This window comes from Chionomys nivalis, chromosome 16, assembly GCF_950005125.1.
Source record: "Chionomys nivalis chromosome 16, mChiNiv1.1, whole genome shotgun sequence".
In the NCBI taxonomy this organism is placed as follows: domain Eukaryota; kingdom Metazoa; phylum Chordata; class Mammalia; order Rodentia; family Cricetidae; genus Chionomys; species Chionomys nivalis.
In genome coordinates, this window is record NC_080101.1 from 34567983 (window position 1) to 34593653 (window position 25671).

A 25671-nucleotide genomic window follows, 5' to 3' on the forward strand; every position below is an offset into this window, starting at 1 on the left:
CCAGCCACCCTCTGTCCCCTGCTCATCTAGGTTCTAGAAATTTCTGTCTTAGATCCAGCAAGAGCAACCACCCTCCATGTGGACTACTGTCATGGTCATGAGTGCACCCACCATAGCCCCACATCTTCCAAAGCCACACTTTCCTCAGGCCCTCCCCATATCCCTTCCTTGGTGTGAAGGCCCTATGTCCCTGGCTTCCTGTCCAGCGACAGGCTCTAAAGCACTCAGAAGCACACACGGAAGCATCAGGAGGGCCTGCTGCCCTGAGTAGTGCTGCAGCCGCTGACCTGTGCATCTCCCTTTCCCATCTGCACACCCAGGCCTGCGTCACCTGGTGCCTGTTCTTCAGTACTCAACCTGGCATTTTCAAGGCCACAGTGAGGCAGAGACGTGGCTAAAAGCTGAGACCAAGGCTGAGGCAGGCTCGACCACGTGCTAGCTGCGAAGTTGTGGGAATATCTCAACCGTTCATTTTCTGTCTGTAAAATAAGCCTGTGAATAAGTTAACCACGTGAGTAGACTTTGGCGGGTTATATAGAATAATGCTTGTGAAATTCTGAAAGCACAGCTTGACTTACTAAAATTTTCTTGGCTATTTTTAATATATTGGTAATTTGATCATATTGCTGATGTCACTGCTCCCTAGGGAAGAAGAAAACTGCATTCATATTTTGTCTAAGTGGTTTTTGTGAGAAGTAATTGGATTTCTTTGTTCTTATCATCTGAAAGGAGGTATGGTAGATGCGGAAGAGAAAACGGTCTCCCAACCTGGTCTGAAGTGTGGTAAGAAAGAAGGGCTATCATGGCTGGGCTTGGAGCTCTGAAGAAATCAAGTTGAAATCAGTTACAAAGTTACTTAATAAGCCTTAAGTGTCAATGTATAGATGTTATAGAAGGGGTGACAAATACCTTACACTTTTTAACATTTTTTTTACTCCATTCTCATGCTATTTTTAAAACGCCAGTAAATTTCATACTTGTTAAATTTTAAGCTCATCCCACGGAGTGTGGTCAGGTCTCAGGATCACCAAAGCAATGAGGTAAAGTGCTACGCACCGCGCCCCCGTGTCTGCGCTCTGTGCGCTGGCACCCAGTTCGCGAGCTTTAGGCAAGGGGGCTGGAGGTTAAAATACACAGACACACACAGACAGAGAGACAGCGACACGGGTCATCCTTGAATTCCCCAAGAATGCCCCCTTTATTGTGTTTAGGGGCAGAGTCTATAGAGATAGCCACGCCCCAGCCAAACCCACCAGAAACCACTCTCCTGCCATCAGGAACTCCTGAAGGTCTCGTGCTCAGAGCAGCTGTAGGCACTCAGATCAGGGGAAAACAAGTTGTTTACAAGAAATTCAGGCTCTGGGGTCTCAATGCTCCCAACAGTAAAGGTCTCTTCCATGTATCGATTAGTCTTTGTAATGTTCCTGCTCCGCACATAAACTACTATCAGGTAAATTTCAACCACGCGTGCAGTTTGTGAAGCAAGATCAACTAGAATGTCACATTTCAATTATGTAAGTAACCAAACAGTTAATGCCACCCACATAAAACCCTCCCAGGAACTGGTCACAGTTTGTGGAAATAGGTCATATGACTTTTGTGCCTAAATAGGTTGTTAATAATTTATTTTACAGTTTTCGTCGTTCAGATTAATGCTGGAACATCATTGCTCATATGTCCTTTGGTGTATGTGTTAGTATTTTTTTTCCTAGATGTTTTTCCCAGAACTGGAATTGTTCATTGCAGAAAGTCTGTGTTTGGTACTCCCAGGTAGTTTTCTGAGGTCGTCTGTTATACCAACTCATATTCCAAGAGTCTTCGTCATTCCAGAAGCGTGCCACCTTTGGTATTTTTAGACTTTTAAAATTCTAGCCACACTTAAGAGTGTAGTTGTCCTCTTTTCTTTTTCCTTGACTTGTGAGCACTTTTGTGTGGCTTACGGCTGTCTGCCTAGTTGTCTTGTGAAGCGGCTGGTTTACAGCTTTCGGTTACCTTGCTATTGGCTGTTATATCTTCTGAAGACACGCGACATGGTTTGGTTTGTTCTTATTGTTCTAATTCCTTGGGATGCACTGGTAGATTATTCTTTTGAGATCTTTTAAGATTAGTTTTTACTTTTCTATGTATGTGTGTGTTTATGTATGTAGACGCATGTTGTGTGTTTATGTAGGCACGTGTCGTGTATGTATGTATGTAGACACATGTTGTGTGTTTATGTATGTAGGCACATGTATAGAGGTCAGAACATAACTTACAGGAGTCAGTTCTCTCCTACCATGTGAATTCTAGAGACAGACGGCCATCAGACTTGGTGGCAATCACCTTTACCATCTCACTGGCCCAAGATTGTTTGCTTTTGGATGCGGGTATTGAATGTTGTAAATGTCTCTCTTAGGACTGCTTTTGCTATATTCGATAGCTTTTAGTATTGTGAGAGTGATAAGGGCTAATAGCTAATGTGCCCAACACAAACAAAAGGAATGTTTAATGGACTGAGACTTGAAGCTCATCAAGAATGCTTTCCCAGATTAGAGAAGGAGCAGTCTGTCCTATGCCTTTGGCTTTCCTGGGGTGTGTGGATATATTTGGGTCACATACACATTATTACATTTTCCACATTAGGTCTCAATTAATCCCCAGTTATATCTGCTTTCATTACAAGGAGCTGCTGTCCCACTGTGTGTTGTTAGTCATGTGACATAAAATCCTGTCTGCCTCATAAGCTGTAACCCATAGCTGAACTCATTGGGTCTCCAGGTAGTTAGATCAGTAACCCCCAAAACAGAAGGGCTAGTTGTCATAAACAGGTGCTGGAGGATGTGGCCAAACCACTGGGCAAGGAGTATCGATCCAGTTGACCTCTTCCCTGACCAATCTTGCCTGCATTAGCACAATTACCCAGAATAAAGCCTCTGCATTATTTTCCAAACTCGGCCTCTGTGTTCCCTCCTCTGCCATTTGCATCAGCCTTTTTATCGGAAGCTGTGTTGGTGGCAGTGTCTTTCTTGTCGCCATACAGGAGCACCCCCCCCTCCTCATAGGCTTCAGCTCTTCTGGTTCCTCTGTGGGCTCCTCTCAGCCTCCTTGTACCTGGAGCCAGGCTCATCACTGGATGTACAGACTTTTATGTCTCAGAGTTACTCGCACGTGGCCATTGTGTGCCCATGGAGAACACAAGCATGTCCTCATCCCCACATTAGGAAAGGTGACGGACCAAGCGGTTTCCACAACTTAATACTTTCCATAGCACCTTCGAGTTTACTCTGTCCTTTGATGACCAGTGCTTTTCTTTCTCTCTTTTCTTTTCTTTTTTTCAAGACAGGGTTTCTCCGTAGCTTTGGAGCCTGTCCTGGAACTAGCTCTTGTAGACCAGACTGACCTCAAACTCACAGAGGTCCGCCTGCCTTTGCCTCCCGAGTGCTGGGATTAAAGGCGTGCGCCACCACCGCCCTGCTTGTAAGATTCTTTTTTTTTTTTTTTTTTTTTTTTTTTTTGTTTTGTTTTGTTTTGTTTGTTTTTCGAGACAGGGTTTCTCCGTAGCTTTGGAGCCTGTCCTGGAACTAGCTCTTGTAGACCAGACTGACCTCAAACTCACAGAGATCGCCTGCCTCTGCCTCCCGAGTGCTGGGATTAAAGGCGTGCGCCACCACCGCTCTGCTTGTAAGGTTCTTAAATATTAGAGTAAATAAGGTCTGATTTAAAGAATTGATAGGGTGTACACAGGAGTACTGTCTGTCTTGAGGTGCTGTGGACAGCTTATAATGGCAAACATATCAAGCTATACATAGTGTGACCTATAGCCTCCCTTCGTGAGCAGAGGCATAAACAGAATGGGTGTCAACAGAAACGCTTCTACTTTCCCGAAGAAGGAGACTCGAGGAGCGTGCATCTGTCAGAGGGACTTGGGATGTGATCCTCTGGGGCTAATGTCATCACACATGGCAGGCTGAGAAGAAACTAAGCGGCTGCATTGCTTTACTATTTGCCTCCTTTCGTCTCCAGAAAAGACAGAGTCCTTGGGTAAAGAGGAGGCGTTTTGATGGAACGAAGAATAACTGTAACGAGCTTGTATTCAGGCAGCCTGCACAGCAGCAGAGAAGCGATTGGGGACACTGAGGCAAAGGCATCCGCTCCTGCAGTGCCTCCAAAGAGTGATCTGGGCTCACATGAGACTGAATAGGACCAACATAGCAAGAACTCTGGCGGTGGTGCAAGAGTTCCCATGTCCTTGCATCAGGTGTGGTAGCTTGAATGTAATTGGCCCCCATAAGCTCCCAGGGAGTGGCACTATTAGGAGGTGTGGCTTTATTGGAGTACCTGCGGCCTTTTGGAGGAAGTGTGTCACTGTGGGGGTGGGCTTTGAGTTCTTCTATGCTCAAGCTGTTTCTAGTGTCACAATAAACTTCCTGTTGCCTTCTGATGATGTAGCCAGCATCATGTCTGCCTGCATGCCAGCATGCTCCCCGCCGTGATGATAACGAACTGCACCTCTGAACTGTAAGCCACCACCTCAATGAAAAGTTTTCGCTTATGAGAGTTGCCGTGGTCATGGTGTCTCTTCACAGCAATAGAAACCCTAACTAAGACAGATGGTATAACTCTTATATCTAAGCTATATTTAAAAACTCTTGTGTCCAACAGAAAATGGTTCACAATACAGGCTTTCTTTATGGCACACAAGCAGGGACAGGCTATTGGAGAAAGATGCTGCAAATGTCTCAAACAACAGTTGGAAAAAGTCTCTCCCTGTACCAGTTCTTTAAACAAGGCCTTATTTAGACTTCTTAAAAACTATCCTAGGCCAGCACTCGGGAGGCAGAGGCAGGCAGATCTCTGTGAGTTCGAGACCAGCCTGGTCTACAAGAGCTAGTTCCAGGACAGGCTCCAAAACCACAGAGAAACCCTGTCTCGAAACCCCCCCCCCAAAAAAAAACTATCCTAGGGGTTAGTACTATCGGGTGGTAGAACTGAGGTCAAGTCTCCCACTCCTGAAAGAGCCCGACAGTGCACTTTGGTGGCTGAAGGTCATAGGTTCCCTGTTGGTTCAGGGGGACGCACAGGGGAGTAGCTCCTACTGTTTGATAGTGTTGGGGAGTGGTGCTAGCTCCTACGGTGTGGTGGGGCTTGGAGGAACACATTGGCAGTGTCCCCAACCTCTCAGAGGTTGCCTATGAAGCTCTGCTTATGAACCGTGTTCTTCAGCTCAGTGGATTTCTGGCATCTTGGGCATAACCCTGGCACCACTGGGGAGACCATCCATGAGCTACAAAGTCCCGCATATTTTTTAATTTGAAATTCTTGTGGTGACATTATGAGCAAAACTTCCCGTTTTCCCATGTGAATAACAACAGGCTACCAAGCTGCTTCCAAGGGGCAAACGGCTTCCTTAAGGGGAGTTGTGAGAGCCGTGCCCTGTAGGTGCTGGGCCACAGAGTCTGGATACAACTCTTCTGGGTCCTGCTGGATCTCAGTCATCAACAAAGTTCTTTCTCCTTTGGTGGGTCACTGTCCCCATGACCTCAAGGTGGCAATGCTAATTGTTGATAGGATTGTAAAGGATACTGTAATTGATTATCAACCCCTTCATAATGCCTTGTACCCATGAACATGTCTGCAATTATAACAATGTCATGGGCTAAATTAAATTACATGGAGCCCGGTCCTCATGTAATTCTATAAGTTCAGTTTTGAAAGATAGGTAATCCTCAGGTTTGAGTCATGATTTTGCCATGCTTGTCCAATGAGAAGAAGGCCAGGCAGTGCTGCTGAGGATACTCTAAATGAGTCCTTGGCTGTGCAGACTGGTAGACCCATTCAGATAGCACAGTATTTGCTCCAGGTCATTTGGCTCAGGCTGCTCACATATAGGGGCACAGTTAGTGTCTTCTGCCTAAACAAGGCCTGCTGGAAACGTGGGGAGCAATCTCACCCTGGGTTGTGTGGCCTGTTCTCCACCCTCACTCTCCTCAGTGTCAGCATCCGAGGCATCAGACAGGTCAGAACAAGCCTGACTCATGAATGGAACTTTTCTGTATCCCCTCAGGTCCTGGGGATGCTGTGGAAGCTGCAGCTATGTGTGTGCTGTGCCTCCCCTTCCCCTATGTGTGGCTGTTTCTATGGGACAAGGGGTTGAGCCTTCATGATCTGAGGGACAAGACCTAGATCTGCCCGAAGTCTGCCCTCCTGTTAGCTAGTGGCGTTGGATACACGGAATCACAACTAAAACTCTATAATCCAAAAGTGCAAATGTTCTTCATCCCTGTCTATCCCCCAGCTCTTCTATTCTTTCTCACATGGCCATTCCTAGTGTCCCTTCTTCTGGACACTAGGGCCATGTCTCCCAAACATAATCTAGGAACTGAAGGAACTGCAATGTTTTCACCCTGCTTCCAGGGTGTCTCAAAATCTCCCTCAAAGTACTGACACATACTTGGCTATCTCTGGAGGCTACTTCGCCTGTATGCGTTATATCTGATGCTTAGAATTGCACTCCTTCACCATCTATGGGTTCCTTTATTCTTTCTCTACTTGTTTCTTTCCCTTTCTTTCTTCCCCTCCTCTCCTTTCTTCCACCTGTATAAGCACATATCTCCCGGGAGCATTCCCTCATCTGACTGATGAGAGTTCCCTATAGCCAGTGTGCGTGTTCCCGTCCCTGGCTGGCACCGCTTGCAGCAGCATCCAAGACAGCTCCAAATGTGTCATTAGCCTAGTTGTGTCTGCTGCAGAACCCACAGCAGCAGCAGGGAGTTCCTCCACAGATGCTAGAACAGGCTGTGCTGCATATGGTTTGTTTCTCAAGACAGGATTTTCCGGTGTAGCCCTGGTTGTCCTGGAACTCACTCTGTAGACCAGACTGGCCTCCAACTCAGATCCACCTGCCTCTGCCCCCCAAGTTCTGGCCTCCAGGCTCTCAACAAGTATCTGTTACAGAGTCACCCTGGCGGACATGCCCTGTCCCCTACGCTAAACCTCTCCAGCCAAGAGGTTTCACATCCCTTCTTCTACCTTCTCTTTAAACCTGCCATTTCAGCCACATGTTCTCTTCTCTCCACTCTTGGCTCTTGGTCCCCTGTCCTTTGCTCTCCCTCCTGCTCTTCCCAGCTCTCTTCTCCCATGGATTCTTCCAGATGCCTTTGGCTGTACTCTCCGTCACATCTACAGTAAAAACCATCTCCTCAGTCACACCTTGGAGCAATCAGGACCTCATTTCATTTACGTCTTAGCATCAGCAGGAGGGGCCTGGCATGCCCGACTCTCGGGGTATCAAAGGACAGATACTTTGCCCCCAGAGACTGTCACAGAAATGTCAAATGGAAAAGCATTTCAAAAGGCCTTCTCTGATCTTGGACCAGTTCATTGCTGGAGACCCTGCAGGGACTTTGAGGGGTAGTGCTGTGCACACATAGGTACAGAGTAAAAAAATGGCAGCACCTCAGAGAAGCTCCCCCGTAGTGGGCAGCAGTCAATGAAGAGCCATAACTAGTCAGAGTACTGAGAATGGAGACGGGAATGTGTTAGAGTCACCATGCTGGCATTTCCAGCACCAATAAATCTTTATGGCTGAGCTGGTAACCTGATCTCCTAAAATAATCGTAGAATAATTCACTGTCTCTGGTGCCTGATAATGGTGTGGTTCATTTGTCTGTCAAGCATATCTTTCAATAAAATGAGCGTGTGTGGGATTGGTTAGCCGGCAAACGAAGTCAGTTTGTATGGTTTTTACCCAAAGCAAGTGAAGTCAGGTTTGTACACCCTCCCCAGAAGGGCAGGTCAGTTCCCTCAGCTCGGCTTTGTACCCATAGGCCGCCTTCCTTCAGAGTCCCTGCTCCGGCTGCCTGCCTAGAAAAGGCTTGCCCTGGCCTTCCTCCCTCTCCGTTGCTCGGTCTTCCTCCAGCCTGCTCTCCGATGCTTGGCCCCAGGTTGCTGTTCTGTGTACCTTAAGTTCTCCCTGCAGCTCTTTCTTACGGTCACAGCTGCTGCTTTGCTTCTGAGCAGTTTGTGTGTGTGTTCTGGCTGCCATGGGTTCAGTTTTTCATTGTCCTGCGTGGTTTGAATTGCCCGTCCCACCCAACTTTCCCCCACTGCCCTGTTTCTGACATTTAGAACCGCGATGATCATACATCCATGGAACAGAAATAGGAGCTTGAGTCTCCCATTATTGTATAACCGTGCTCCAACCTTTTGTAATCTGTAACCTCCCCCCCCCCCGCAAGGAAGAGGGGGTGACAGGAGTTGCCAGCCCTCAGCAGTCCTGTTTGCAAGATCTGAAGTGTGCTTTGTCACGCTGCAACCGTGGCTACTACTGAAGAGAAGATGGGGCGGGAACTCTCAATGCTCTGTTGACCGTTTCCCAAGTGGGGTGTGGAGTTAGAACTCCCGAACCATTTAGTAGTCAGGTTCCCCAGGGAAGCAAAATCCCTAGGAGTTGCATGCTTGTATAGCCCTAGGAGACTCGGAAGGTAACGGCTGACATGTCTATACAGACTGAGAAGGGGAACAATCTACCACAGCAGGCCTGAGAACAGACCAAGGACAGCCTGAGAGCTCATCTGGAAAGGCTAGCTTAAGTCTGATGGCCTGGGAAGCAAGAAAATGTAAAGCAGAGATGGTAATTCCCAGTATGGTAGGACAGAGCCTTCAACCTTCCCCTGTCTTCCTGTCCAGTTGGAGCTCAGGGTGGGGGATTGTGGGGTTGGGTGATGCCCACCTAAATAGAGGAGGGTCTTCCGCTGTACTCGGGGCAAAAACTCAAAGGCTAATGTCTTCTGGAACCACAAATAATGTCACATCCATTCACTGGATACCCCTTAGCTTAGTCAGGTTGACACACAAAATTAACCATCCCAAGGATCTTGGTTTTCAAATTTCTAAATTATTTTTAATTGTTGCATCTCTGTGTGGTTTATACACGTGTGTTACAGATGCCCATGGGAACCAGAGGTGGCAGATCCCCCAGGGGCTAGAGTTACAGGCAGTTGTGAACCACTTGATGTGGGTGCTGAGAACTGAACTCCAGCCCTTAGCCACTGACCCATCTCTCCAGCCCCCTCAAGTATTTTAATATCACAAAGGAAAGGGAAAGGGAATAGTTGTTTGGGATCCCTTTAGGTTTGGCCTGATTCTGTGGTGACCTTACTGAAGTGAAATGCTCTCTTCTCACAGCAGGGAGTCCAGAGCCTGGTTTACTTTCAGAGGCACAGCGTCTGGGTGTAGAAGGAGCTCCACTTTCCCAGCACCCGTCACTGGCTGGCAGAGCTCCAACCTAGAGTCAGTGAGGGCTAGCAGGAGGGAGCCAGGTCGGAGGACTACAGGAAGGGATGTCTGACCCAGAGGGCTTGCTTGCGTTGAGACGATTCGAGAGAAACTGATACAAAAGTCTTAGCGTGTGAGGTAGGAAGGTTCTGGTAGCAGCCGCATTGTAGGAAAATCTGAGCTGCATCTAGAAAATCTGCTGCTCACATTTCTGCATCTGAGTGTTAACATCACATTGTTGAGGGACCGAAGAGATGGCTCAGCAATTAATAATATATGCTGTTCTGGGCTGGAGAGATGGCTCAGTGGTTAAGAGCATTGCCTGCTCTTCCAAAGATCATGAGTTCAATTCCCGGCAACCACATGGCTCACAACCATCTGTAACAAGGTCTGCTGCCCTCTTCTGGTCAGCGAACACACACAGACAGAATATTGTATACATAATAAAGAAATTAATTAATTAATTAAAAAAATACATGCTATTCTTACAGAAGACCTGAGTTCAGTTCCTAGCACCCACATGGGGCAGCTCACAGCTGCCTGCAATTCCAGCTCCAGAGTCTTAGCACCTTTTGCCTCCTTCTGCACCTCCACTCATGTGCCCCACACAGACACACACACACACATGCAATCACACACACATATGCAATCATGTGCGCATGCACAGAATTAAAAATATTTTGTAAAAAGAAATTTTTTTTTTACCACTCATACACAGAATAGAGTATTAGGCTTCCACGGGAGGCATTGTCATCCTCAATTTGCCTTAGGAATTCTAAATGAAGGATTCAGGACAAACCTTTGCTGTCGCACATCCTAGACAGAACTGTGGCTGTGGGAGGCAAGAACTGCTCCTTGGCCTGAGAGATGCACCTGTCTTCTGGAGCGGGAGGATTGGTTGCCTCCTGTCTGGGACACTAGCCAGCGTACTGGGTCTGTTCCTTTTCTTAGCTTCTGCTTTCACAGTTACGCCACAGTCAGGCTGAGGAAAGGAGGTGCCAGAATCAACAGAGTGGAAGACAGGGGCAAATGAATATGTGCTGGTTGGAAGAACGGCTAAGCCTTTTGCCATCTGGCGTTCTAGCCACCCTGCATCTCGTCAGGCAGGAGGACAGGCCTTGTTGATCCTGGGTAACTTTAATGAGACTCTTTGGACTCCAGCATGCTAAGTGGGGCATGCAGCTTCTTTAGGGAAAAGAGACTAAGACATTCACAGTCTTAAACAATTAAACAAGAGTACGGTTCCCCAAACACTACCTTAATAAAGTTCATTAAAACAGAATGTATATTTAAAACTTCCTAATGATTGACTTCATTGCAGTGTAAGTATTGAGAGCTACATTTCCTCCTGAGGCCCGAGGCATCCTGATTTAAGAAGTGGGATGGATTGTAATCCTTTGACTTTCATTAGGTGTTTGTAAGTCATAAGCCCCAAATGTCTACAGCATAAAACCAGATAAAATATCCAAGACTGGGGCTGGAGAGGTGACTTAGCTGTTAAGAACACTTACTGCCCCTGCGGAGGTCCCAGATTTGTTTTTCAGCACCTACGTCTGGCCACTAACAACTTCTGAAGATTCCACTTCCAGGGGATGTGATGCCCTCTGTTCTCCCCATGGTCACCTACATGCACCAGTGTGCACTTAAACTCATGCAGACACACATACATAACTCATGCAGACACACACACACATAACTTATGCAGACACACACACATAACTCATGCAGACACACACACACATAACTCATGCAGACACACACACATAACTCATGCAGACACACATACATAACTCATGCAGACACATACATAACTCATGCAGACACACACACATAACTCATGCAGACACACATAACTCATGCAGACACACACACATAACTCATGCAGACACACATATGCAGGTTTTTTGGACAAGGGCAGAAAGCAGCCACCTTTTTCACCAATATATTACAAGAATTGTCTGTAGGCTACAGATTAATGTTCTTCTCCTCTGAAACTTCTTGGGTCAGACCCCCACAGTTCAAATCTCCCTCGACTCTACTGTCTTCCATGTGCCTACTAGCATGGCCCATTAAGCCCCACTTAAAGCATGGTTTTTAAAATTTTTTTTTAAAAAATTCTTTTTTAATCCAAAGTCCACATTCTGCCAACAAGCAGCATGGTCAGGTCTGTCACAGAAAAAAACCCACTCCTGATACCAAGTTCTGTTTTAATTAGGGTTTCTATTGTTGTGAAGAGACACCATGATTGTGACAAATTTTAGAAAGGAAAATATTTAGTTGAGGCTGGCTTATAGTTCAGAGATTTCGTCCATTATTGTCATGGTAGGAAGCATAGTGTCAGGCATTCAGACAAGGTGCTTGCTGAAGAGGTAGTTAAGATTGGATTGATAGGTATCAGGAAAAGAGACGCCAGGCTGGCTGAGTTATCAAAACCCCAAAGCCAACCTCCACTGTTGCACTTCCTCCAATAAGGTCACACCTCCTAGTACTTGTAAAGTAGCACCACTTCCTAATGACCAAGCATCCAGATACATGAGCCTACGAGAGTCACTCCTATTCAGACCACCACAGATGTCATGACCATAGCAACTCGTTAAAGGAAAGCATGTATTTGAGGCTGGATTATAGTTTCAGAGGTTTAATCCACTATCATCTTGGCAGGGAGCAGGTTGCATGCAGACAGACATGGTGCTGGAGAAATTGAGAGTTCTGTGTGGATCTGCAGGCAGCGGGAAGAGAAAGAGCCACTGGCTCTGCCTTGGGTCCTTAACACCTCAAAGCCCCACACCCAGTGACACACTTCTCCAACAAGGCCTCACCTACTCCAACAGATATGCCCCTCCGTAAGCATTCAAATACATGAGCCTATGGGGGACATTCTTATTCAAACTACCACAGTACATGACTTTTATCATTTTTTTTCTGTTTTTAATTAGCTATATCTATTGGAATATGTTCCACATATTTTATAAGTTTTGAATCTGTGAATGGAAATTTGAAACTTGCATTGTTTTGTATTTTTAGACAGGGTTTCTCTGTAGCTTTGGAGCCTGTCCTGGAACTCACTTTGTAGACCAGGCTGGCCTCGAACTCACAGAGATCCACCTGTCTCTGCCTACCAAGTGCTGGGATTAAAGGCATGTACCACCATCACCCAACTTTTTTTTATATTTCTAGTTCCATGTTTTACAAATACTTTATTTTTTTAAAATATTTATTTATTTATTATGTATACAATATTCTGTCTGTGTGTATGCCTTCAGGCCAGAAGAGGGCACCAGACCCCATTACAGATGGTTGTGAGCCACCATGTGATTGCTGGGAATTGAACTCAGGACCTTTGGAAGAGCAGGCACTGCTCTTAACCACTGAGCCATCTCTCCAGCCCCTACAAATACTTTAAAATGTAACAGATTAAATATGACGGTGATGATAAGGCAAGGCAGGAATAGACAGCCTCCAGGAGCTATGTGTTTTGTCTCAGTGGATTTGTACACATAATAGAAATTGACTTTGTCCAGCATGCTGGCTTGAGATGTGTACAATCTCCCCCTGGGGTGGCAAGCATCGGCAGTGAACCTGCTTCCAGTAGGAGGCGAACGGAATCCAGGTGCTGCTGTTGCTGGGTTTTCTTCCTCTGCCTCCTCCCACTTCCTCCTCCTGTGTGTGAAGGTCAAAGGACAGCTTTCAGCAGCTGGTTCTCTTCTTGTAGGATCACCTGCTGATGACCATTGCAAAGGTCTCTTAGTGTACTGCGTGGTTTTGTGTTGAGGAAACGCCTCCTTGAGATCCAGCTGTAAAGCGTTTTCTCATTCAGTGGTCGATGGGGGAGGCCCAGCCCATGCCCTCCGCATCAGCTCCTGCCTCCGGGTTTCTGCCCACATTCATCTCCATGCTTCTTGACTGGGAAACACCGCTGGAAAGACAAACTTGACCACTCAGTGTTTGATCCCATGAGTTGAGGAGGCGATGGTACAGGACACCAGTCCTTCTGCCATCCCCGGAGATCTTTGCCTGTACTTTTCTAGAGGCTCTGGCAACAGCTTGAGTGTCTACAAAGTACAACAGCAAAAGATTTTTCAACCTCGAAAATGTAATTGTTACTGTTTGGGTAAGCTCCGAAAACCCAAAATGATTTCAGATCTCCAGGAAAAGTAATTCAGAGAAGTCATTCCTCAGCCCCGCCAACGTTATCTCAGATGTACTCCTGATGAGGCTTTAGAACTTTAGTTTCATAGAGGGGCAGCACTTCCTGCTTCAGACGTGTTTCATGGACTTCCATTTCTGGACGTTAAAAACGACGTAGCTTTACAGGAAGAGTGGGATATTTATTTCCCCATCCTGAGTAACTCGTAATGGCTCCGTTTCAAATTGCCAGATGTTTATTTGTTCCTGGGATGTTTGGTGTTTTATATTAAGCCTGCTTGATATTGGACAGATTTCAAATCACTAAGCAACAGAAGTGCCAAGCCCGGCGAAGGTGGGGTGCTGGGTGTTGATTACTACCGCTTCATATAGAAAAGCAGACACTTGGGGATAAGTTGCCCAGTTGATGAGTGCCAGTTATCCTCCCAGAATAAGGAAAACGTCTGCAGCCCTTTCTCTTCTGTGCAGTGTCTTTGCTCTTTTTCATCGACTGAACCACTGCAAGGTTCTGCTTAGGCTCCATTTCTAGTATGTTTGTCTGAATCAGAGCCTTGAGGCCTAGGGAGCAGCCGAAAGGTGCTTCTGTTGACTACCGGATCTACAGTGAATCAGCCGTGGCTACTGCTGTATTGGTTGCCTAGACTCTGCAAAGCCACTCCAGTACTGGAGAGCCATATTTAGGTCCTATGGTCTCAGAGTCAGCCAAGACCCGTATTTAACAGTCTTTGAAAGATCTGGCATTCTGGTATGTGTGGTTCCTGTAGGTGTTGGCCCCTTTCTAGAAAGATCAGTGAAATGTTTGTCATATGAACTATATGGGAGGCATATATATCACAGGTTCCTTCCTCAGACTGTGGAGAAAATATATTAAGTATAACACTGTTTGATCTACTAGCTCAGACTTCTTATTAACTAACTCTTACATCTTAAATTAACCCATTTTTATTAATCTATGTCTCACCATGAGGTTGTGGCCTACCGGTAAGGTTCTGACATCCTGTCCTTCTTCAGCAACTAAATGACATCTCCCTGACTCTGCCTACTCTCTCTTTATCTCTGTTCAGATTTCCCTCCTGGCATTATTCTGCTCTGCCATAGGCGAAGCCGCTTCTTTGTTAGCCAATGGTAATACAGGCATACAGAGGGCATTTCCATGTCAGGTGAGGCTCCATTCTGGGCACAAGGCTTCACGGTTCTGCTAGTCAGTAGCTGTAGCAGCGGTAGCTAAAAGGAACAAGGCAAAATGCAGGAAGTTCCTGTAACTAGGAGTGACTCACTGTGCTTGGCAGCCCAACAGGCTGAAGAGGAACATACCTGCAGGCCGGTTTCCTCTTGTCCTTGGCAGTTGCAAGATGGAAGTCTGAACTACTGCTTTTAAGAAAACTTCTAGAGAGGTCATTACAAGGGTCATTTGGGGTTTACATATAATGTGTTCCCACCACAAGCTGAGGTAAGTGCTGGGCACAGAGCTTGGTCTACAGGAGTCAAGCCCTGCCAGTAGGGAACCCCACACCGCTCTCCTGCTAGATGCTGGATGGAGTCAAGGTGTGGTGGATGTGACTCTTCTCTGACCTGCAACCCTGGTGTCACCTGCTTTTGAGCAGCCGGAGGAGTGTGGGAAGCCACAAACACAATGTCTTGTTCCCAGGTATCTAGGTGACATGTCCTGGGAGCTTAGCCTTGGGGCTGTGGGAGCACCCTGGCTGTCTTCTCAGTAATGGCTGGCATTGCATTGCTTGTGGATGTCTTTTTCTCAACTGCAGCATTTTCCTTGTTTGATAGCAAGCCTGCCCAGCTTAACTCTTTATAGAATATTCTAGTGTGTGTGTGTGTGTGTGTGTGTGTGTGTGTGTGTGTGTGTATATATATATATATATATATATATATATATATATATATATATATATAGAGAGAGAGAGAGAGAGAGAGAGAGAGAGAAAGAGAGAGCGCCTGGTATAAAGAGTGAGTCCCAAGACAGGCTCCAAAGTTACACAGAGAAACCGTCTCAAAAAACCAAGAAAATAAAAGAAAATCATTTGTTTATTGAGTCTGGTAGAATTCATGGAGACTATCCCAGGAAGGCTGGAAGGTGCACTGGCCGAGAGCCAGTCCCTATTGTTTCTCTCATGTGGATTTTGTTGGGAACTTTTCTGTATGTCACCTTTGTGACAAACATTTTACTTTCTTATTTGATCTCACAGTACCTGTACAGATAATTGTTATCATCCCTGTTCTGCAGAGGAGGAGACGAGGCAAAGACGGTTTAAATGTCTTGCCTACAGCATTCAACATGCACTAGGTTAGCCATAAACTCCGGTCTGCTTGTTTGTAGCATTGCAGATCTGAACTCCTCTGTTAAAACTGAGGTCATTTCACAGCCATAACTCACCCTTGGTTTTCAGCATAGTTACAAAGGTGAGTCATCACCACTAAGTCTAGAACATCCTCATTTCCCCCCCAAAAAAGCCCTCACCTAGCTGTTCCCATTTCCTCCCTTCCTCCCCTGGAAGCCACTACTGTCTTTGGGTTTTCTATCCTGGGAGTTAGTGAGAATGGGGTACGCCATATGTGATTTTATGTCTGGGTGTTTCCGCTTAGTTTGCCGTCAGAATGTGAACTGTGAGTCTTGTGTCTTCTGTGACTGAGTAATATGCATGGTACTGCTGTACCCTCTTCACTTTGGTTGTTATGAACGACGCTACCGAGAATGCGTATGTACAACTTTTGTATAATTGCATGAATCCAGCTCAGTTAGATAAATACCTATTTTGCCTTGAAAACTCTCAAGTGTTCTCAGATTATAAAAATGAAACGCATAGTTGGAGAGATGGCTGGGAGGTTGAGAGCATTCGCTGCTCTACCAGAGGACACCAGTTTAGTTCCCAGCACCCATGTTGGCATGTTGTGATTGCCGGTAACCCTGGCTCCAGGGGATTGGACATCTTTTTCTGGCTTCTGTAGATGTCTGCACAAACACACACACACACACATTTTAAAAAATACTAAATATTAAAAAATTAAAATAAATAGAGTGGTTTCTGAGGTCGTGTTTTCGAACCGTCCTGTCATAGATTGGAAGATTCAACTGTGAGAAAAGCGATTTCCCTCTGAAACACCATCACTTGGGTTTTAAAATCCAGGGGCAGTTAGAGTTATGTGTAAGAGCCTCACAGAGGCTTTGGCTGGGCCAGAAAGCATAAGATTTAAGGTTGTAATTTTCCTGCTTCCGTCATCCTCCCCCATCCCTGGAATAGAGCCGAGTCTTATTTAAGCCTGATTTGATGGCGTCACCAACTGCAGGCATTGCTCTTAGTGCCTCCCCTGTCCAGCTGCTGGACACCTGATGCCTGAGGGGCAGCCTGTGCGGCCCTTCCGGTCACAGGGTACTGGGAGACCTATGAGAAAAGACTTCCAGACTCTGAGAGCATCTAGGAGGTGAGGCTGAGAGAGGAAGCTCAGTCTCCCACCAAGGTGAACCCAGATTTTCTTATTGAGAAAAATATCAAAGAACGAAGGTTCAAGGTTAGTCTGCCACCCTACCAAGAACATCTGAAGCTTTGTCGTCTCTCAGGTTGACCTGAAATTTGTGATTTCCTTGGGTTGTCTCCTGAAGACTCTCAAAGCTGAACTAATTAAATGTATTTTCCTTGTAGAAGTAATTTGACTGTGGTAATAATTAGACTATGCTGACAGAAGTGACTATTTTAAGTTGTTTAAAACTCTTGGGAATGGATGTCTCTGGGATTAATTTTGGTCATATAATAAGAATTTAAGTTTAGTGTCATTTCTGTTAAAACTGGTCGCAGTGGGTCACATTAAGAATCTGTCCTTGCAAAGATGTCGCAGAATCTTTTTTTTACAGACTTGTTTCTTTTTTTTTAGTTAACATTTGTATTTATGTTTATGGGTGTTTTGTCTGCATGCATGTCTGCACACCAGAAGAGGGAGTCAGAGCCCATGGGACTACAGACAGTTAGTAGTAGGTGTTGAGCCGCCATGTGGGTGCTGGGAATTGAACTCAGGACCTCTGGAAGAGCAGCCAGTGCTCGTAACTACTGAGTCATCCCTCCAATCCGATGTGGCACAATTTTAATTTTGAATAATTCATAGTAATTGGTGTGGTCATTTGGTATTTTTCATGTTTTATTATTGTCTATTGTTCATCTATGTCCGGAACTTAAAGCCTGAGCAATATGTAATTTAGAAGACATCCCTAGCTAGGAGATACCCATGAATAACCTGAGCTAGGACGATTCTGCATCAGGCAGGGAATTCTGGGAACCTGTTCTCTACCTAACTCCACCTTACCTCAGAGAGCATCTTCCCGAATGCCTGATGGTCAGTGTATGATGCCATGACAGTGAGAAAGAACCCCAGAGCCTCCCTGATGGCCAGCCGCACTCATCACCCACATCTCCACGAGGACTCCTGATCCCACCAGCTCTGCACTGAAGCCGAGCACCGCTGTGCTATGTGCTGTGACGTGCTGACTGTCCAGCGCATGCCCAGGGCGGCCCTTTGGGCTCGTCACCTGCAGTTGGTAGATTAGGGACCCAGGCAGGATCACATGCTGGGAAAGACTTGGGAGTTAACGGGAGACTTTGGTTCAGATGTGCACTCGTCATGTTCAAGGGGTGCCTTCTCATAGCTGTGTGCTGTTGCCCACTGTGTGGGTTGTGCCGGATCCCCTATAAAGTCACTAGCTACTGATGCCAACTCTGTTTAATATCCAAGGGCATTAAGGCTTGGGCAGGAAGCCAGCTATGTAACCTGGTCAGATTTGAAGAACAGTTTGTGGGTACACTACTTAAAAGCACCCCCTTTCTCCTTTTGTTTCCATCCTACCTCAGCCAACCTTGGCAGAGAAACTGGGTCTATCAGCCCTCTGCTAATGCGGTGTGGATAGTCTACACAGTTTAGGTCTCGGCATCTGCCTTTGCAGGAGATAGATGGTGTTAGCATGACGTCACACCCCACTGTGTCAATGCTACTTTAACTTGATTTTCTGTTTTTGTGTGTGTGTGTGTCTGTTTGTGTGTGTGTGTGTCTGTGTGTGTGTGCGTGTGGTTTTTCAAGACAGGGTTTCTCTGTGTAACAGTCGTGGCTTGTGCTAGAATTCACTCTATAGACGAGACTAACCTCCAACTCACAGAGATTCACCTGCATTTACCTCCCAAGTTCTGGGATTGAAGGGTGCACCACCATCCATTTTAACTTGAACGGTATTTCCTCTACTGCATTCCGGGGGTGGGGGGCAGATGCCTGCTCAAGGCCTGAGGGGGCCACAAACCAGGGAACCCAGAAACCTCAGGGCTACCACTCAGCACCTCCCAACCATATACTGACTTCTGCTTTTCCGTATTTAATGTGTATTTTCCCAGAAATGGTTGCCTCTTGCTCTCTAGGCTTCTATTCCTTTCTAGAAGTCCCCTGCATATGCCTTCTTTCAACCTCTATGTGACAAGAGACGCCCCCCCCATACACACACACACACACACACACACACACACACACACACACCGTTCTTCCTGCACCACCTCCTGTAGTAACTCCATGAAAAGCTGTGTCTGTCAGCATGCATGCCCTTTTGCCTACCCCCATCCTTGCTCATCACCTATATTGCTCTTTCTTGGTCTCCTTTCTTTAGACTTTATCGACACTCATGCCTGTTTGCATATATATACATACATGCATCATAGGCTAACATTGCATTGAGGGAAAACATGTGATTCTCATCTTCTTGAGATTCACTGGGTAGAGGTGATGGTGGTACTCACCTTTAATCCCAGCACTCAGAAGACAGAGGCAGGTAGATCTCTGAGTTTGATGCCAGCCTGGTCTACAGAGCAAGTTCCGGGACAGCCAGGGCTACCCAGAGAAACCCTGTCTCAAAAAAATGGGCGGGTGAGGGAGATTGGATGACCTCACTCATTATTATACTCTCCAGATCCATCCATTTTCCTGCAAATTTCATGATATACCACCTCTGGGCATACAACCAAAGGACTACATATTCTACCACAGAGGCACATGAACATCTGTGTTTGTTGCTTCTGTATTCATGATGGCAAGGAGGTGGACCAGTCTAGACGTCCATCAACAGATGAATGGATTAAAAAGTGGGCATAGTTTTTGAGGGGTCACTGCAATGTTATTTATTATTTGGGCATATGGAAAAAGAAGAGCGGGCACTTGCTCTCTGGGAGGCTGTGATCCACCCAGGTAAACAGAGCGCTCATCCGCTCTGAGCACATCTGCTCCTGCACTAGGTGCAAGCTGCACTCTTGTGATGACGTCACAGAGGAAACTGCACTGTGACGTGCACTGTGTATGCAAAGTCAGAGATCGAGAGGAGAGATACTGTGAACAGGAGGAATGCTAAAGGATTGCCTGTGTCTGTAGGGAAACAGTCAAGGAGCAGAGTCTAAAACCCACTAGTATAATGACAGCTATCATTATAATAATAATTATAACAAATATAACCATAATAATTATTACTATTATTACTTGTGCTCGGGATCAGACTCAGGGTCTCAGTATACTAGACAAATGTTCTACCAGTAGGTTGTATCATTCATCATTAATATTTTTAATCATTTAAAATTTTTAGTATCTATTTTTATATGTCTGGGTGTTTTGCCTGCATATATCGTCTTGTGCATCATGTGCATTCAGTGCCCTCAGAGGTCAGAAGAAGACACTGGATCCCCTGGGACTGGAGTTACAGATGACTGTGAGCCACTGTGTGGGTGCTCTGAACCTGGGTCCTCTGCAAGAGCAGCCTTTCATAAAACAGCCTTCTCAGCACCCTCTTGTGAGGAGCCACCCCTGCATACTCCATTACAAGATGGCGCCTGCATTCGGCAGCACCAACTGAAATTTCCATCCCTTGTTCTCTGCCTCTCCCGTGGCGTCATATGGGCTGACGAGCTGCAACCAGTCAGAGCGTGACACGTCGGAGGCGAGGACTATTAACCTATAAAAGGATTGGGCTTTGGTCCTCTGGGGTCTCCGCTCTGTAAGCTTATGCTCTCCCTCTCAAGACGCATTAAAGCTTTCTGCAGAAGGATCCTGTGTGTGCCGCGTCGTTCTTGCTGGCGAGACGGTTGCGCGGGACAACTGGTGCCGAAACCCGGGAACCTCAACATCGTCAGCACCATCGGAGATCCCTTGGATTCAAGGAGGATTCAGAACTGCAGGTGGATACGCTCAGAGAGGTATGTCCTTTCTGGATTTTGGCTTGGACCTCTCGCTGCCTTAGGAAGATAGTGTTGAAGCCATAGTGATTGTCCTGGGAGTGCTACTATGCTCTGCTTTCACCGTTATGATTGTTAGGTGCGTTAAGTCCGACGTAGATAAGCGGCAGCACTCTGTTGCGTGCCTCAGTCTCTTGTAGATAAAAGAGCTGTACGCGGAGTTTACTTTCATTTTCTTCACACTTGTAAGACGGACGTAGATAAGCCGCGGGTGTCTGCTTGTTATCATGGGCTCCTCTCAGTCTATCGTTACAGCGCTAGAAACGGTGTTAAAGCAACGAGACATAAAAGTTGCCAATCGGACACTTAAAAATTTTGTCAAAGAAATTGATCGGGTGGCTCCCTGGTATGTTTGCTCCGGGTCCTTGACTCTTGCCTCATGGAATAAATTAGGTAAAGATCTTGATAAAAAACTGGCAGAAGGGGAATTGAGACAGGGGACAAGGGCCATTTGGAAACTTATTAAGAACTGTTTAGAGGATGAAGCCTGTCGGGCTGTTGTAGCAGAGGGACGAAATGTCCTTGAAGAAGTCCAGGATAGCATGTCAGAAACTGAGCGTAGTGAGAGGTTGGGCGCGCGCAAGAAAAAACCAGTCCCAATTAAGGAAAATGGCCCCCCCGGTGCGTCTAATGACAAGGGGGTGTATGCATCGGACCCTAGAGGTCCCTTGCCTGTTGTAAGAAAGAAAGGAAGTACTAGTCTATACCCTTTACAAGAGCTTGAAGCTTTAATTGCCGATAGCTCCGATGATTCTAAAAGTTCAGAAGAAGAAGACTTAGACCCTGAGGAAGAAGCTGAACTAGAGGAGGAAGAAGCCAGATATGAGGAGGAGAGGTATCATCCTGATGATCACTTGCGGAGTAAGAGAGAGCCCCGAAAGCGGCAGCCTTATGCAGCCTCCCCGCAGGTAGTCCCTTCAGCGCCCCCTCCTTATGAAATGCGCCGGAAGTCCTTCTCCTTCCTCCCGGAGAAAGTAAAAAGAAAACTACACCTTGCTTATCCTGTTTTTGAAGGCGCAGAGGGAGGACGGGTGCATGCACCCATAGAGTATAATCAACTTAAAGAATTGGCAGAGTCGGTCAGAAAATATGGAGTAACAGCCAACTTTACTCTAGCACAATTGGACAGGCTGGCCATGGCCGCCATGACCCCAGCTGACTGGCAGACGGTGGCGAAAGCATCGCTTGTCAGCATGGGCCAATATTTGGAATGGAAAGCTCTCTGGCATGAAGCTGCACAGGAGCAAGCCAGGGCCAATGCTATGGCTCTGACTCCGGAACAGCAACAATGGACGTTCGACCTCCTGACAGGTCAAGGGCGTTTTGCAGCTAATCAAACAGATTATCACTGGGGTGCATATCGGCAAATCGCTGATATGGCCATTAGGGCCTGGAAGGCACTCTCCAAAAAGGGGGAAGTGAATAATCAGCTCACTAAGATTATTCAAGGGACCCAGGAGCCTTTTTCAGATTTTGTGGCGCGAATGACAGAGGCAGCAGGGCGCATCTTTGGTGATCCTGAAACAGCCGCGCCTCTTACTGAACAGCTTATCTTTGAGAACGCCACTCAGGAATGTCGCGCGGCCATAGCCCCAAGAAAGAATAAAGGGTTACAAGATTGGCTCAGGATTTGTAGAGAACTTGGTGGTCCCCTTACTAATGTAGGATTGGCTGCTGCCATTTTACAGTCTCAAAAGCGCCCCCTTAAAGGGCCTGACAAAAGAGTTTGCTTTAAATGTGGAAAGCCGGGGCATTTTAAAAAGGACTGTAGAGCATCAGAAAGAGAAAGGGCTCCACCTACCCTCTGTACCCGCTGTGGTAAGGGCTACCACAAAGCTGAGCTATGTCGCTCAGTAAGGGATATAAAGGGCAGAGTTCTCCCTCCTATGGAGACATTTGTGAATAAGAATCCAAAAAACGGGGCAGTGGGCCCTCGATCCCAGGGCCCACAAAAATATGGGAACAGGTTTATCAAGGCAACAGACGAGGCTCCCCCGGAAACGGAACAAGAGTGGACTTGTGCGCCTCCTCCGACTTCTTACTAATGCCCCAGATGGGGGTGCAGCCTGTCCCTGTTCAGATGCCTACACCATTGCCACAAGGGAGCGTAGGTCTCCTTTTAGGCCGAGGATCGCTCACCCTGCAGGGACTAATTGTCCATCCTGGTATAATTGATAATCAACATGTCCCTGAGATTCAAGTATTATGTTCCAGTCCTAATGGGGTTTTTTCTATTAGTAAAGGAGATAGAATAGCTCAGCTGCTGCTCCTCCCAGGTGATGCTCATCAGAAAACAGAAGACAGACAGATGGGATCCTCAGGCCAGGATTCAGCTTACTTAGTTGTTAGCCTCCAGGATAGGCCAAAGTTGTCCCTCTGGGTTAATGGTAAGCGTTTTGAAGGCATTTTGGACACCGGAGCGGACAAAAGCATAATTTCCTCCCATTGGTGGCCCAAATCTTGGCCAACTACTGAAGCGTCACATTCTTTACAAGGACTGGGATATAATGCTCACCCAACTATCAGCTCCTCGGTCCTTATTTGGAGGACCATGGAAGGACAGGAGGGACGGTTCACCCCGTATGTACTAGCCTTGCCTGTTAACTTATGGGGACGGGATGTTATGCAAGCCATGGGACTTACTTTATCTAATGAATATTCACCACAAGCAATCAATATTATGAGAAAGATAGGGTACGAGGTGGGAAAAGGACTAGGGCGCCTAGGACAAGGGCGGACAGAACCTGTGGCGCCTGACCCCAACCAAGGAAGACAGGGCCTGGGTTTTTCCTAGGCGCCACTGGGGCAGCACGACCCATACCATGGAAAACAGAGACCCCGGTGTGGGTTCCCCAGTGGCCACTGACCTCTGAAAAATTGAAGGCGGTAACCAGCCTTATTTCTGAACAGCTAGCCTTGGGACACATTGAACCATCAACCTCCCCTTGGAATACCCCGATTTTTGTCATCAAAAAGAAGTCAGGAAAATGGCGCTTGCTACATGATCTAAGAGCCATTAATGAACAAATGCACCCCCTAGGGGCTGTGCAGCGGGGGCTCCCGGTGCTTTCCACCTTGCCCAAAGATTGGAACTTAATTATATTAGACATCAAAGATTGTTTTTTCTCCATCCCTTTGTATCCTCCTGATAGACCACGTTTTGCATTTACTGTCCCCTCCATTAATCATATGGAACCTGATAAGAGATTCCAATGGAAGGTATTGCCCCAGGGCATGGCAAATAGTCCGACTATGTGTCAATTGTATGTACAAGAGGCCCTAAGGCCAATAAGAGAACAATTTCCAATGCTAATAGTTATTCACTATATGGATGATGTGCTTATATGTCATAAAGATCAAAAACTTCTTCAAGAAGCCTATCCTTTATTACTTAAGACCTTACAGTTTTGGGGCCTCCAAATTGCTACCGAAAAGGTCCAAGTTGCTAATTCTGGGCATTTTTTAGGTTCCTTAATTTTTCCAGATAAGATTCTTCCACAAAAACTTAAAATTTACAGAAATGATTTATGTACTTTAAATGATTTTCAAAGGCTGTTAGGAGATATTAATTGGCTTCGCCCATTTTTAAAGATTCCCTCTGCTGACCTAAAGCCCTTATTTGATATTTTAGAGGGAGATGCCCACATTACCTCCCCCAGATCTTTAACCCCTGCAGCCGAAGCTGCCCTCCTTTTAGTGGAAAGGGCCATTGAAGGGGCACAATTATGCCGTATAGATTCATCCCAACCCTTTTCCCTATGCGTGTTCAAAACAAGGAAGTTGCCCACTGCAGTGCTTTGGCAAAATGGGCCGCTTTTATGGGTCCATCCACATGCTTCCCCTCATAAAATAATTGATTGGTACCCTGCAGCCATAGCTCAAATTGCCCTTAAAGGCTTGAAGGCAGCTGTTGGCCATTTTGGCAAGCACCCCATTTCCATTATAGTTCCTTATAACTCCCACCAAGTACAAACATTGGCTGCCACTTCTGATGATTGGGCCATTTTGGTCACCACCTTTTTAGGAAAGATTGATAATCATTATCCTAAACATCCTTTGATACGATTTGCTGCGGAACACCCTATAGTTTTTCCCCGAGTGACTTCACCCACCCCATTGAAGGATGGGCTGGTGGTGTATACAGATGGTTCAAAGGGCGGTCTTGGAGCCTACGTTGTAGGCTCCAGGGTGTTTTCACGATCCTATACAGAGACCTCCCCTCAAATAGTGGAGTGCCTGGTGGTGTTGGAAGTTTTTCAAAAATTTTTGGGCCCTCTCAATATTGTTTCTGATTCCTTTTATGTAGTCAATGCTGTTAACTTGCTTGAAACTGCCGGGATTATAAAATCCACAAGCAAAGTGGCACTTCTTTTTCAAAAATTACAGGATTGTCTACTGCATAGGAAAGCTCCTTTTTTTATCACTCACATTAGGGCCCATTCGGGCCTCCCTGGACCAATGAGCCTTGGCAATGATTTGGCAGACAAAGCCACGCGACTGGCTGCAGCCGCATTTGCTTCACCCTTACAAGCTGCCAAGGCTTTTCATAATAACTTCCACGTCACCTCTGAGACTTTACGCAGGCGCTTCTCTTTAACCAGAAAAGAAGCCCGTGATATTGTTACCCAATGTCACAATTGCTGTCAGTTTCTTCCTATTCGTCATACAGGTATCAACCCCAGAGGAATTTTACCGCTACAGGTGTGGCAAATGGATGTTACTCATGTCCCCTCATTTGGAAAGTTACAATACGTTCATGTGTCAATAGACACCTGTTCTGGTGTTCTCCATGCAACGCCACTTACAGGGGAAAAAACTTGCCATGTTATTCAACATTGCCTCGAGGCATGGAGTGCCTGGGGAAAGCCCAGATGCCTCAAGACTGATAATGGACCTGCTTATACTTCTCAAAAATTTAAACAATTTTGTGCACAGATGCAAGTCACACATGTTACAGGCTTGCCTTACAACCCTCAGGGACAAGGTATTATTGAGCGCGCACATCGTACGCTTA

The 25671-nt window shown here is 46.3% G+C and overlaps 2 protein-coding genes across 3 annotated transcripts in view; both read left to right on the forward strand.

Annotated features, from left to right (window-relative positions):
* Ankrd6 (ankyrin repeat domain 6) overlaps positions 1 to 25671 on the forward strand; it is a 125048-nt gene that overhangs the window by 53604 nt on the left and 45773 nt on the right. The window lies entirely within an intron of this gene.
* On the forward strand, positions 20837 to 22714 carry LOC130888068 (igE-binding protein-like). The gene has a single exon (XM_057790911.1). It carries the CDS (start codon positions 20885 to 20887, stop codon positions 22700 to 22702), a length of 1818 nt encoding a protein of 605 aa, XP_057646894.1. The 5' UTR covers positions 20837 to 20884; the 3' UTR covers positions 22703 to 22714.